Genomic DNA, 15,427 nt, shown 5'->3' on the forward strand with positions numbered 1-15,427 from the left:
ATAACATTTTCATCTTTGTTTTTCATTCCTTTCCTAATAATTTCTAACATTCTATTTGTTTTCTTAGCCACTGCCACGCATTGAGCTGAGAGTTTTAACATATCTTCAATGACTACCTAGATCTTTTTCCTGGGCAGTGACTCCTAATACAGAACCCAGCATCACATAGCTATAGTTCAGGTTCCTCTTTCCCAAATGCATCGCTTTGCATTTGCTCATCTACCATTTTGATGCCCAGTCTCACGAGATCCTTTTGCGATTTTTCACAATCCTCTTGCGATTTAACAACTTTAAACAACTTTGCGTCATCAGCAAATTTAATTATTCCCATCTTTAGATCTTTAGCTATTTGAGGTACACGCTAGGTCTCTCTCTGTTCATTAGGTACGTACATTCTGTCTCCCAATTTCTGAGATATATGTTATGCCTCTCTCTTCATTATCTGTCTACGTTCTGTCTCCTGATTTCTGAGGTATCTGTTGCCAAATATACTCAAATATAACTGAGAATTTTTGTCCAACAAAAAGCCCCAAATGGGGGTCTTGATTTATATTCAATTCTTTGTCTGTTCACCCCCACCGCACGGTGACCAACTCTTTTCCTCCTCTTTTACCCCATGGTGACAAATATTTTTCCTCCATCTTGCAGTGACTGGATCCCCCTTCCCTCCCGTGGAGACCTTCACTCCTTCCTTTTCCTACCATCTCCTCTGGTTGATATTGATAAACATAATTATCTACTTTGCTGGTTTAGGATCTTGTGCTTTTCTACTTTCTGTCTCTTCAAGTATTCAGGTTCTTCCGTTTTAACAATATTCTTTTGACAGTGTTGGCTTTTGCCTAAGATCTAGTGTCTGTGCTCCTGTCTCCTTTGAACTGTGTCATGTGCTGTGTCTGTGTCTAGAAATGTGCAGAATGGCTATGTTAATATATTATACCCACTTGTGCTGTGCCTTTTCATTTTCACATCTATATACGTTGTGTAAAGGTGCTGAGGTACATGATGTTTGTGATACACATGTTAACATTTCTATTTCCAGTAATTATCTGTAGACAGTATTTACTATATAAGTATATGTCAGTTTTGATCACATGCACCTCTTTTATTGGTTTTGCTTTCAAATTGGAATGACAGATGTGATCTTTCTTTTCCCAGCCTGCAGTGAGCAGGACTCAGAGCCTGGAGCTCGTCTTACCTGCCGAATTTTGCTTCATCTCTTCAAGACACCTCAGCTGAATCTCTGCCAACAGGATAATAGTGAGTATCAGGTTGATCTGTTAGAGCCAAAGTTCCCAACCTTTTGGTCGTGGGGGGACTCCTCACAGTCCTTTCCTTCCCTTTTCTCAGTGCAAAGCTTGTCCCCTTCTTATTTAACTAGTTTTTGGACTTACAGGCAGTATATAAATTATTAAAGCAACATGCATTCAGGTACAATAGATACTTTTTTCTGTCTCTGGAAAGCCAACAGTCAGTATTTGTAGCCAGGGTCCCTTTTATAGGTTCTGGTTCCCTCTTGCAACCTATAATGTGGTGCCCTCCTCTTTCTCCCTTTTCACTTCTGTCCTCCATCCAGTATTGCCACCACCTCCCCTCCCAGCCACCAGTCAAGCATCACCAGCTCTGTCTTCCCTCCCCACCCCTAAGCCCAGCATTTTCTCTACTGTCTTCGCTTTCTCAAGCCACATGTTCAGCATTTTCCTTCAAATCTCCTTACATCCCTCCCTTCTGTATTTGCTACCACCGCTACCTACCACTGCCATTCTCTAGACCCATTGGCTTGCATCGATAACCAAAGCACCAGTATATGGAGCAGAGCCTTCCAGCTCAGGTAATCGCAACTTGCGAAGTCCCTTCTGGTCCTGCCTATTCTGACATTGATTTTCTGTTGTCAGAGGGTGGGACCAGCAGGGTCTTTGCAAGCTTTCCAGTTCTGTATCATAAATTCCACATTGCCCAGCAGTGGAGCTTCTCCCCCTTGCAACTCACTAGATGAGAAGTATTCAAATTATGATTATCAGCTCAGGAACGGCACATGCTTCTTCCACTTTCTTTAAAGCATATGGGTTTCTGTTTGTGTGTTGACTCTACAGGATCTAGAGACTATTGGTCTTGAGCATTTTTGTTTTGGCTGCCAAGAGCCAGACACTTTGCAAAATAACATACAGCCATACAGAAAGACACTCAAAATCTGCATAGCAAACCCAGCTAGGAAATGACAGTACTGTAAATATCGCACTGGGTCTTAGAGCACTAATACACCTGCTACTGGGGAACTAGAACAAAGACACTACATGTTAGCAGAATCCTTTACCTCAGTCACACATGCAACTACTACTATTTAAGGTTAGGATTGTAAACCAGGCATGGATGTTATTTATAAATACCATCTTGGAAGCCCAGACCAGATGTATTCCACGTATTAACAAAGGAGGAAAGAAGAGGAACCGAGAGCCAGCATGGTTAAAAGGTGAAATGAAAGAGGCTATTAGAGCCAAGAAAATATCCTTTAAAGAATGGAAAAAGGATCTGAATGAAGAAAATAAAAAGAAACACAAGCACAGGCAAGTTAGATGCAAAGCATAGATAAAGAAAGCTAAGAAAGAACATGAAGAGAAACTTGCCAACGAGGCAAACACTTATAACAATTCTTTTTAGGTACATCAGAAGCAGAAAGCCAGTGCGGGAATCTGTGGGACCATTGGATGATCAAGGAGCAAAAGGGACGCTCAGGGAGGATAAGGCCATAGCACAGAGACTGAATGAATTCTTTGCTTCGGTCTTTACGGAAGATGTAAGAGATCTACCTGACAGATGATGTGTCATGCCGAGAGTCTCTGCAAATAGTAAAAATCGCTAATAGCATGACACATCATCTGTTTGGTTTTATATTATCTTTTTCAATATTTGTTGTGATATATGTTTTTTCCTTTATCTACCATGGACCCCTGATGAAGGTTGTCCGAAACACGGACCGTGTTGGGTCCCCTGTTTGGTAAAAAGGTTTTAATATATAGTTTGCTTGTCACAATAAAATTTGCCTACATCGTTGTACATATCTGCAGTTTTGGTTTGTTTGTTCCTGGCTGGTTTTTTCACTGCAGACGAGGTTGGACCTCCCTTCTTTTGGTTCTAGAGATCTACCTGAACCAGAAATGGTTTTCAAGGGTGATTATGCGGAGGAACTGAAAGAAATCTTGGTGAATCTGGAAGATGTACTAAGCCAAATCGACAAGTTAAAAAGTGATAAATCACCTGGACTCAAACATGAAATTGCTGACCTGATATTAGTGATCTATAATAGAGAATGGCACGGTGACTGTTACCCACGGCTAGCTGCGGGTAGACATGGGTAACCCGCCAAAAGAGGGAGGAAAAAGAACTGGTTGCCACAAATTACAAAGACAAGGGGACACTCAATGAAGTTACAGGGAGATGCTTTTTTAAAAAAAAACAAAAAAAAAAACAAACAATTTTTATTTAGGAACAAATCTGATCCAACAAGTATACAAGAACTACATATAATCAGTTACTATTGATTACCAAAATCAAATGTTTAAAACAATGCTATTACACAATAAATAAAATACTAAACGTTTCATATTTTCCACTGAATTTCCTTGTTTTGGCTTAAGTATTTTTAATCTTAAAATACAAACAATGAAAACCAATTACAGAGTAAGCATAACTACAACTGCACTATCCACAAAGTTTAATGTACATGAAATCAATCCCCCAGGGAGGATATTTTAATATGTAAAATGTTAAGTCAAAATTACCATTCTGTTGAAAAAAAGTTTGACAATCAATGAAAGAATTGTGAGATTACTCAAGTTTACGTAAATATTTTTCACTCAGAGAATAGTTAAGCTCTGAAACGCATTGCAAGAGGTTGTGATAAGAGCGGATAGTGTAGCTGGTTTTAAGACAGGTTTGGACAAATTTCTGGAGGAAAAGTCCATAGTCTGTTATTGAGAAAGACATAGGGGAAGCCACTGCTTGCCCTGGATCGGTAGCATGGAATGTTGCTGCTCCTTGGGTTTTGGCCAGGTACTAGGGACCTGGATTGGCCACCATGAGATACAGACTACTGGGCTTGATGGACCTTTGGTCTGACCCAGTAAGGCTATTCTTATGTTTTAACTCTTCTATAGCGCTGAAGGATATACACTGCGCTGTACATTTTGACTTTAAATAGGCAGTCCCTGCTCGGAAGAGCTTACAGTCTAACTTGGACAGACAGACATGACATAGAGGAGTTGGGGGTGCAGAACCTAAGGTGGAAGACTTAGGAGTTGAAAGCAGTCTCAAAGAGGTAGACTTTGACTTCCAGCGGAAGCATGGAGTTGTAAGCAGCAAGCACTTGCAGCTCCACAACACCCAAAACAGATCTGCAAATTTTCACTGATTTCTTCCCCGTTCTCTTGCTATATAAGTACTATACTATGGGCAAACTGGACAAAAGATCTGCAGAGTTTATGGCTGCCAAATTACCAAGAAAAGAACGTGGAAAGCCTGGACCGGCTGAATCCAAGATGGCAGACCACGTGGGCTCGCCTACCCCGATGAACCCCAGTTTGGTCTGGGTGGCTGAAGTGGCTACAGAGGTATAGACTGCCTCCGAGAATCCCACAGATTATTGCGGGAGGACCTATTTTCCAAGCCTCAATCTCTGCTTTCAGATCAGCCAGCGTGGAGAAGTAGGTCACCTGCTCCTAAGTAATCTGCTGTACCACATCCGCTGCATTATTAATGTGTTGTTGAGCCTCACACACTTTAGATGTTAAGGAAACAAAGTGCTGGTCTAAATTGTCCAGTTTATCTAATATGCGTTGAGGTTTATCTCCAAGTGTAGCCTCCAAGGCAGTCTGTACCTCTGTAGCCACTTCAGCCAGGCACAGGGATCTTTTTCTTACTCATTAGAGGGGATTTTAACAAAGTTCCAGAGCCCATATTGGACCGCTTGTCCATGATGAGCAGAGAAACATCTAAGTTTAAACATGATGGATGTATGACAAGTGCTGCCCTTTGAAACGGGACTATTTTCCATCTCTCTCGGGCACATTACACCCTTTCCCATATAGACCTTATTTTGATCTCCTGCCAGCTGCTCCCAGAGGTGAGGGGTTGGCGATGGGACCTATAGAGATATTGGACCATGCTTGGGTGCAGTTATACTGGTGCTGGGGAGATCCTAGGAGAGGGCAGAGTAGTTGGAGATTTCCTTTCTATTTATATAGACACACATGATTTCAGAAGTATCTTCTTAAGAAGTGGAAAGATTATCAATACCATAATCAAGTACACCGAGATGATCCTATCCTTTACTATCCTTTACTGGGAGGCGTGAAAGGGGTATTAAGGGGGGACATCCTAGCTTATGTAGCTCACCAGAAGCATAATTAAATCTTACAGTTAGAATTTAGGGTAACTAGTTTGCGGCAGCAGTTTGGAGTTTCTGGGACGTTGCACCTTAAAGCACAATTGCTGGAGGTGCAACAAGCATTAAATGAGTTTTTACATCAAGGAGTTCTAAAAGCCTCAGCTTACTATAGATTTCAATTATACTGTTTTGGCAATAAAAGCAGCCGCCTCCTGGCACAGTTTGCCAAACCTAGGGCAGAGTAGATGGGCATTACCACGTCACGGGATTCTCAAGGGGAATTGCATCATAAAAGTAAAGACTTTTGTGAAATAATGGGACAATTTTTAGGGTAACTACCCAAAAAAATCTCAGGAAGGACATACAAAACTTCTAAAACTAATGAATTATGCCCTATTGGAAACCATAGGAGGGATGTACCTAGATACTACCAGGTCTACCCACTGCAGTGGCGTACCTAGGGTATGTGGCACCCGGGGCCCATCATTTTTTGACACCCCCCCATGTAAAAAAATATTTTTTGTAATGACCATGAAACGGAATAAATGGTCAGAATAGAAACAGGCAGTGAAAATTTTCTTATATTCCAAACATAACATAACATAAATTATGTCTGAATTGTCATGACATCAGAAGTACATATGGAGTAGTTGCAGGTGATGCTTGGGACAGTTCTGATTGTGTTAGTTCGGTTTTATGTGTTTTTTGAATAGAAGGGTTTTTGTTTCTTTTTGAAGGTTTTGTAGTCTGTGGTCGAGGTCAATAGGTTGTAGAGTTGGGGGTCGAGTGTTGCAGCTCGAATGGCTAGGAGGTTGTCGAACAGTTTTTTTCTTTTGATGTTTTTGGTTGGAGGGTGTGTGAATGGTGTGCTAGTTCTCCTATGTCTGTTTAGAAACATAGAAAGATGACGGCAGATAAGGGCTACAGCCCATCAAGTCTGCCCATACCATTGACCCCCTTTTAAGTCTACTGGCCCCCTTAACTCTACTGACCTGCTCTATTAAGTCTATCCTAGCGACCCTATTCATTGGTATGACTCTCGCAGTGATCCCACTTAGATATCCCATTTATTCTTGAAGTCTGGGATACTGCGGGCTTCGATCACCTGTACTGGAAGCTTGTTCCAATGCTCTATCATTCGTTCCGTGAAGAAGTACTTCCTGACGTCTCCACGAAACTTCCCTCCCTTGAGTTTGAGCGGATGTCCTCTTGTGTTCGAGGGTCCTTTGAGAAGAAAGATATCATCTTCCACCTCGACCCGTCCCGTGATGTACTTAAATGTCTCAATCATGTCACCCCTCTCCCTAGGCTCCTCGAGGGTATAGAGCTGCAATTTGTTCAGTCTCTCTTCGTACGAGAGACCCTTTAGCCCCGAAACCATCCTGGTGGCCATCCACTGAACCGACTCAATTCTGAGCACATCTTTACGGTAATGTGGCCTCCAAAATTGCACACAGTATTCTAGATGAGGTCTCACCATGGCTCTGTACAATGGCATCAAGACCTCAGGCTTCCTGTTGACGAAACTTCTCTTGATGCAACCAATCATCTGCCGTGCCTTAGATAAAGCCTTCTCCACTTGAGTAGCAGTCTTCATGTCTGCACTGATGATCACTCCCAAGTCTCGTTCTGCCGTAGTCTTGGTTAAAGTTTCACCATTCAAGGTGTAGGTTCTGCATGGATTTCCATATCCGAGATGCATGACCTTACATTTCTTGGCGTTGAAGCCCAGCTGCCAGACAGAGGACCAACTTCTAAAGTACAGAGGTCCTGTTCCATAGTATCCTTCAGATTGTAGCCGTTTACAGTATTGCATAGTTTGGCGTCATCAGCGAATAAGGTTTGAGGTGGATTGAATTATTTAGCTGAAGAAACTAGTTACCCCCTCATCCCACACACATTAATTCTCTTCCATTTTTGTTCCCATTATAAAAAACACTGATAAGTTCCCAGAAAAAAAATACATTAAAATAAGAAGTGAAAACAAAGGCCCCTACAGATGAGAACATAACATAAGAATAGCCTAACTGGGTCAGACCAATGGTCCATCATGCCCAGTAAGTAGCCCATTCTCATGGTAGCCAATCCAGGACACTAATACCTGGACAAAACCCAAATAGTAGCAACATTCCATGCCACCGATCCAGGGCAAGCAGACACTTCCTCCATGTCTTAACAGATTATGGACTTTTCCTCCAGGAATTTGTCCAAATCTTTCTTAAAACCAGCTACACTATCTGCTTTTACCATAACTTCTGGCCACTTCATTTTTAAGTTTAGACCTTTCCTTTCAAACAGAGACCTTGCTAGATGTCAAATACAGCACAAGGTAACTTCACATGGACTTAGCTGTGCAGGAAATGTGAATCTCCTCAAACACCCACCATATAGTGCAAAAATGTGCAAAGGTCTGTTTTTTTCTTTCGATCACTACGTAGCCTAATGCCACACAAGCAGCGCTGTTACAAACATATTCTATAGGTCAATGCTAAGGATAACAAAGTTTCCTTCCTTGGACCAGAAGGAGATACTGATAAACCACTGGAAGAGATCCCAAAACAACACCCAAAGACCCACTTAGTGTGTGAACCAGTTGAGTGGAGTGGACTAACTGGAGGGTGGAAATGGGCCCGGAGTTTGCTCAGCAGAATTTCCCAGACCACCTCTTCCTCTCAACACATTGACACGCTGCCGCCACCACCACTAGGAACACCTCACTGGGTAGGCCAGCTATGCTATAAACTTTATAAAACACATTATTATATTTTCTTATAAAGCACATATTTTAACTGAACTCTCTGACATCCTCAGCCTTTCCATTCACAAAAATAGAAGGAAGAAAAGTTCCCATTTCCTGCTGTCTCATGTCCCCAGCCTATACAATATTTTTTTTCTGCAGACCCTTCAAAAGTCTGACCAAATCCTCGTTTCACTTGCATTATAAAGTAATGAGGATGCCATCTCTCCCCAATCCCAGATCCTAAAGTCTAAGACAGTAGCGCAAACTAATACTGCCAGATTCAGGAAAAAAATTTCGATTCGATTCGGCCTATTGAATTGGTTTTTCAATTCGATTTTCTTGCCCAGTTGGGTGATTTTTTTCAAAAATCCTGGTGGGTTTTATAGCTTTTTCACCCCCTTTTGCTTCTCTAAACCACACTGGCGCTGTGGTGTAAATAAAATAAAGAAACAAAAAGGAATTTTCCTCTCTCTGTTAAATCCTAGCTCACGTTTGCAGTCCAACACCAGCTCTGGCAGGATACACATTTCAATTCTGACATATTGTAATCACAAAACAGAAAATAAAATTAATTTTTCTACCTTTTGTTGTCTGGTTATATTTCAAATCTTGTTGGTCCAAGGCTCTGGTTTTCTTCTGATAACTTGCTTGCCAGGGTCTCCTTCTTTCTGCATGCTAACCATCCATCTGCCAACTCTGTCCTCCCTTTCCATTTCCCTTCCCTCCCCAGGAAGTCTGGTATCTTTCCTTTTTTCATCTCCCTCCACAGATCCACCTTTTCTTAACTACCCTTTCATCCGGCATCTCTCCCTCCTTCCCCACCATCCTAGAGTCCACCATCTCTCCTTTTCTTTTCCCAATTACCCTCCTATCCAGTATCTCTATCCCTCCTCCACACCATCCCTTGTGTCCAATTTCTCTCCCTTTCTGTTCCTTCCCTCCCTAAATCCCATGGTCCATCATCTCTCTCCCTCTCCTCTATTTTCAGACCCATTATTTCTTTTCCCCCCCCAAAGTTTGGCATATACACGTTTCTTTGAACACCCCCGTCCCTCCGTGTACTTCTAAACCAGGGTCCCCCCCAAAGGCCTGTCCCCCCTTAAAGGTCTGCCTGTCCCCTTGAAGGCCTGCACCTCCCTTGAAGGCCTGTCCCACCCCCTTGTAGGCCTGTCCCCCCCTTGAAGGCCTGCACCCCCTTGAAGGTCTGCACCCCCACCGAAGGCCTGTCCCACCCCCTTGTAGGCCTGTCTCCCCTTGAAGGCCTGCCCCACCCCCTTGTAGGCCTGTCCCACCCCCTTGTAGGCCTGCCCCCCCCTTGAAGGCCTGCCTGTCCCCCCCTTGAAGGCCTGTCCCCTCCCCCTTTGAAGGCTTGCCTGCCTGCCTGCCCGCCCTCCCCACCCTGAAGGCCTGATTCCCCGCCCCACCCCGAAGGACCGCTCACCCCCCTGGTCTCCCCGTACCACCTATGAAGCAGCCTGCAGCAGCGATGTCAGCGATCCCTGCACTGCTTCGGCGCTGCTTCCTGCGCCGCGGTCCCGCCCCTCCTCTGATTCACCAAGGGTAGGTCCTGCCAGTCCAATCTTATCAGCTTCTTTGACTGGGTAACGACGTCGTATACCTTGACTTCAGCAAGGCTTTTGACAGCGTCCCACACCGCAGACTGCTGAACAAGATGGAATCGATGGAGTTAGGAGCAACACTAACTGCATGGGTTAAAGATTGGCTAAGTGGCAGACTTCAGAGGGTGATGGTTAACGGTACCCTCTCCAAAACGTCGGAAGTGACCAGCGGAGTGCCGCAGGGCTCAGTCCTGGGTCCACTCCTCTTCAACATATTCATTAGGGATTTGACTCAAGGGCTTCAAGGTAAGGTAACCTTATTCGCTGATGATGCCAAACTATGCAATATCATAAACGGCTACAATCTGCAGAATACTATGGAACAGGACCTCCGTACTTTAGAAAGTTGGTCCTCTGTCTGGCAGCTGGGCTTCAACGCCAAGAAATGTACGGTCATGCATCTCGGAAATGGAAATCCATGCAGAACTTACACCTTGAATGGAGAAACTTTGACCAAGACTACAGCAGAACGAGACTTGGGAGTGATCATCAGTGCAGACATGAAGACTGCTACTCAAGTGGAGAAGGCTTCATCTAAGGCACGGCAGATGATGGGTTGTATCAAGAGAAGTTTTGTCAACAGGAAGCCTGAGGTCATAATGCCATTATACAGAGCCATGGTGAGACCTCATCTGGAATACTGTGTGCAATTTTGGAGGCCACATTACCGTAAAGATGTGCTCAGAATTGAGTCGGTTCAGCGGATGGCCACCAGGATGGTCTCGGGGCTAAAGGGTCTCGTACGAAGAGAGACTGAACAAATTGCAGCTCTATACTCTCGAGGAGTGTAGGGAGAGGGGAGACATGATTGAGACATTTAAGTACATCATGGGACGGGTCGAGGTGGAAGATGATATCTTTCTTCTCAAAGGACCCTCGAACACAAGAGGACATCCGCTCAAACTCAGGGGAGGGAAATTTCGTGGAGACGTCAGGAAGTACTTCTTCACGGAACGAGTGATAGAGCATTGGAACAAGCTTCCAGTACAGGTGATCGAGGCCCGCAGTATCCCAGACTTCAAGAATAAATGGGATACCTATGTGGGATCACTGCGAGAATCATACCAATGAATAGGGTCGCTAGGATATAGACTTAATAGAGCAGGTCAGTAGAGTTAAGGGGGCCAGTAGACTTAAAAGGGGGTCAATGGTATGGGCAGACTTGATGGGCTGTAGCCCTTATCTGCCGTCATCTTTCTATGTTTCTATGTTTCTATTAAGCAAGGTCCAAAATGTATCAGTTCACTCAGCAGTGAGAAACACTATAGTAGCCCTCGTAGGAACCACCTCAAAAGAAAAATCTAGCACGCCAAATTACAAAACTTCATAAAATGTGAGTAAAGCAAGCAGCACATATATGAGTCTCAAATACAGTCAGTGGTAAGCAGGGAAAACCAAATACTTAGCTGCAGACGGTGTCCAGCTTCTATGTGTGTAGATGTGAGCAGTTGGAGCACTTGGAGAGCCTCTACAGTTGCTGATGGGGTAGGCTATAATCATTCCCCTGACGCAGCTTAGCGAAACAGAGGTTTCCCCGTTGGGAAAGAGTGGCTGTGGGGCCAGGCAGGCTTGCACTTTTTGGATACATGGAAGACAGCTGGACACAGTCTGCAGCTAAGTGTTTGTTTGTTTTTTCCTGCTTACCATTGACTGTGTTTGAGACTCATATATGTGCTGCTTGCTTTACTCACATTTTTTGGAGTTTTGTTATTTGGCGTGCTAGATTTTTCTTTTGAGGTGGTTCCTACGAGGGCTACTATAGTGTTTCTCACTGCTGAGTGAACTGATACATTTTGGATCTTGCTTAATGGTTGTTTATAAGTGGAGTTTTTTTGCCATATGAAGATGAACTTTTTTTTCTTGTTTTTTGTGTGTTAAGTGAATGAGTGGGTCTTTGTATGAGTGCAGTGGGTAGACCTGGTAGTGTCTAGGTAGGTCCCTCCTATGGTTTCCAGTAGGACATAATTCATTAGTTTTAACAATTTTTAGGGTCCCTGTTTGCTTCTCCTGAACCAGATGGCTTGAATGGAGCAGTTTATCTGGACAGTTTCGACTTGCCGAGCTTGAATGATAAGAAAAGTATTTATTTAATTCGATTTCTATCCCGTCCTCCCAGTAGCTCAGAACGGGTTACAAGCAAACATTCACAGTGGAATACATTTGGACAGTACAATGACTATACAGCATCTTAAGTACAAGTTAAGAAGAATGGAGAAAAGAGTGCAGAAAGGAAGGGGGAATTTAAGGGGGGGTAGATTGTATTTGGAATTTTAGTTGCAGAGGAGGGTCTTTACCGTTTTCCAGAAGGTCATCAGTGAGTTCTGTAATCTGATTTACGGGAGGAGTTGGTTCCAGAGTTGGGGGATGAAGTGGCTGTAGGAGCATTTGCGGGCAGTTTCTGACAGAAGAGACCTTCCTGGGGGGATGCATAGGCATTTCTCCGTTTCAGAGTGGAGGAGGCGGGTGGGGGTATACAGGGTTAGCTTGGATCCTATGTAGGCTGAGGTGGTGGCATAGATTCTTTTATTTGCTTTTACCAGGGCCTTGAATGCACAGCATTGGTTGATCGGAAGCTAGTGCTCTGCGTAGAGGGCTGGGGAGATGGGGTCGTGGTAGTTGAGGTGTAGGAGGTGGTAGTTGAGGTGTAGGAGGTGGTTTGCTGCGTTTTGTGCACGTTAGAGGAGTTTGAGATTTTTTCTGGCCTCTCCATTAAATAGGGAGTTGCAGTAATCCATCCTGGAGAGAACATAGGCATAGAGGAGTTGGTCTAGGTCTGGTTTGGAGGTGTTAGATTTGATCCTTCTCAGTTGGCAGAGGTAGTAGATGGAAACTACTTGAGATATATGGGGGGGGACAGGTGGTCGTCTAATGTTACTCCTCGGCTGCTTACCTGATCTGCTGAGGTGGAATCCCATGATATTGTTGAGCGTGTGTATTTGCTACTTTTTTTTCCTGATCCATAAGAGTTCGGTCTTGGAGGCGTTCAGCTGTAGTTTGTTGTTTGTTATCCAGGTTTTAATGTCAGTAAGACAGAGTTGGAGGTTGGCAATTTGGGATGATCGTTTTTTGCCTAGTGGGAGGAGTAGCTGGATGTCATCGGTGTAGGAGTGGATTTTAATGTTGTACTTCTGAGCTATATCAATGATAGGTCTGATGTAAAGCTTAAATAGGAGGGGGGATAGAAGGGCGTCTTAGGGAACACCGTATTTGATAGGTTTGGGTAGGACTGTTTGGGTTCTTTGGTGAAGGAAGGAGGTGAACCACTGGAGGGCAGAGTCCTTGATTCCGAGGTCACAGGGTCTGGATAAGAGGAGGTGGTGGTTGACAGTGTCAAAGGCAGCTCTCTGGTCTAGTAGGGCCAGTAAGGCATTGCTGCCTTTGTTGAATATCGACCAGCTGTCATCTGTGATATCCAGGAATACTGATTCTGTGATGTGGCCTGTTCGGAAACCAGATTGTGCGAGGGACAAGGCAGCTTGTTCTTCTATGAAAGGATATAATCAGCGGAACACTATTCGTTCTAGGAGTTTGGAGACAAATGGGAGGTTGGAAACTGGCAGGGTTCGTTGGGGGTCGAGGGTGGGTTTCTTGAGTGTGGGTTTGATAATAGCCGACTTCCAGCTGAGTGGTACTGTCCCCGTAGAAAGGGAGGAGTTAATGATCGGGAGGCTAGATTCCGCATTGGCAACTTTCTCACCAACCTTCATTCCTTGATAAACTTCTCATTCCACAATGTTCCCCACGCACTCTTAGATCAACAGATCAAAAACTTCTCTTCATCCCTTCCCTAAAAGATTCTTACTATTCTCGGAAAATAAATTTCGCAGTAACTGCCCCTACATTATGGAATTCCCTACCACAACACCTCCGCGATGAACAACAGCTAATAAAATTTAAAATCAGCCTAAAGACTTTTCTATTCTGCGATGCATTCAACAGTAATTAGATTAATCATATTTCAATTCTTCTCTTTCGCTTTACATTTTTTTTTTCTTCTTCTTCTTTCCTCTCTTCTTACTTCTTCTATACTCCAAGCTACCATTTGGCTCAACAAAGCGACCCTATCCATTATGTTCTATCCCAAACCCACTATCTCCCTCTCTTCTCAATTATGTAACTTTTCCCTCCCTTCCCCCCCACCCTCACCTTCAAGTTTGTCCAGTTATTGTCATCTATGTTCACCTCTTTTATTTAAATGTCTATCATTGTATATTTTTGTTTCTCCTATTTTTTAAATTTTATTGTTAACCGGCCAGACATTTGTTTGATGGTCGGTATATTAAAAACTAATAAACTTGGAAACTTGGATAGTAGGCTGGATGGGCAGGGGAGGATGGTGCCGGAGGGCTTGAGTTCTCTCAGGATTTCGAGAACCTCAGCATGGTTGACCATGTGAAGTTGGGATAGAGTGGCTGAGGATGAAGTATTGGGGTTGGGTTGGGAGTATGCTGGTGGGGGTTAGTTTCTTGGTCTGGCCCTTTGGTTCGCACAAGTAGCCCTTCGGCTGGGCTGCTGGTGGAGAGGCCTGACATCTCTCTCACTACAGTCTGGCATCTGTCTTCCATCCTTCTCCTGCACTCCTCTATAATTGCCTAGGTCTCCTGAAGCATCATTGATACAAGCAGCACGACACCTGTTTCCACAAGGGCAGGACACACCGCAGATGTGGGCAACCCAGACAATCTCAGAGGACTACTGGAGGAGGGGGAGGCAGAGGAGAGATGCTGGGGCAGGTGTCAGAAGGAGAGGCTGCATGGGGGTGGCGACCTAAGGAAAGGAAAGGAGAGACCTGGACTGGGGCAACTGGTAACACATCTTGAGGCACCCTCTGTGGGTTTCCCCCCGGTGATTCCGGCACTCCCCTTTCTTGCTCCCACCCTTATGGCTGCCATTATTCTCTGGAGAAACCAACACTCAAGTGAATTACTAAATAATCACCAAGGAAAAGTTGATACTGAGTAGCAGAATAAACAGTCCCTGATTGTCAAAGAGTTCTATACAGTGTATCAGACTTTAGGCCCCAGCCCCAGCTGTCTATTTCTCTTCTTTTTGAATCGCAGCACTTTTTGTAACTTCAGATAAGCAAAACGTCAGCTGTTGAAAAAGCATTTCTCAAGATACGTATCTTATGCTGGAGCCGTATGGCCTTCTACAATCTGAGCCCTATAACTCTTACTTTTTGGTGACGGGTCAAAAGCGTGCGAGGACAAAGGCGCGCAGACAACTGAGCGCAGGGCTTGATCGTTCCGAAGAAAACCCGTATTTTAAAGGGTTCTGACAGGGGTGTGGGGGGAACCCCCCCCCCACTCTACTTAATAGGGATCGCGCTGCCTCACGCTGCCATGTTGGGGGGGTGGGGGGTGTAACCCCCCTTATTATACTGAAAACTTAACTTTTTCCCTAAAAAAACAGGGAAAAAGTTAAGTTTCCAGTATAATGAGGGAGGTTACAACCCCCCAAACCCATCACAACGCCAGCACGATCTGTATTAATTAAAGTGGGGGGTTCCCCACCAACACCCCTGTCGGACCCCTTTAAAATACGGTTTTTCTTTGACGTGATTAAGTCCTGCGCTCAGTTGTCTGCGCTTGGTTGTTGGCACGCGCTTTTGACTATGAAGCCTACTTTTTCTATCCCATAACTTCTGATCACACCCTGAACTGTAGCCAAAAGCATCCTTCAATCTCA

General features: G+C 44.2%; 1 protein-coding gene across 1 annotated transcript in view; it reads left to right on the forward strand.

The window, feature by feature from the left end:
- The window catches only part of MED12 (mediator complex subunit 12), a 708,291-nt gene that overhangs the window by 375,674 nt on the left and 317,190 nt on the right, over positions 1-15,427 (forward strand). Inside the window, exon 24 of the mRNA XM_033943934.1 lies at positions 1,156-1,257. Coding sequence (XP_033799825.1) covers positions 1,156-1,257 — 102 coding nt within the window. The remainder of the gene's footprint in view (positions 1-1,155; positions 1,258-15,427) is intronic.

Source organism: Geotrypetes seraphini, chromosome 5 (assembly GCF_902459505.1).
Source record: "Geotrypetes seraphini chromosome 5, aGeoSer1.1, whole genome shotgun sequence".
Lineage (NCBI taxonomy): Eukaryota > Metazoa > Chordata > Amphibia > Gymnophiona > Dermophiidae > Geotrypetes > Geotrypetes seraphini.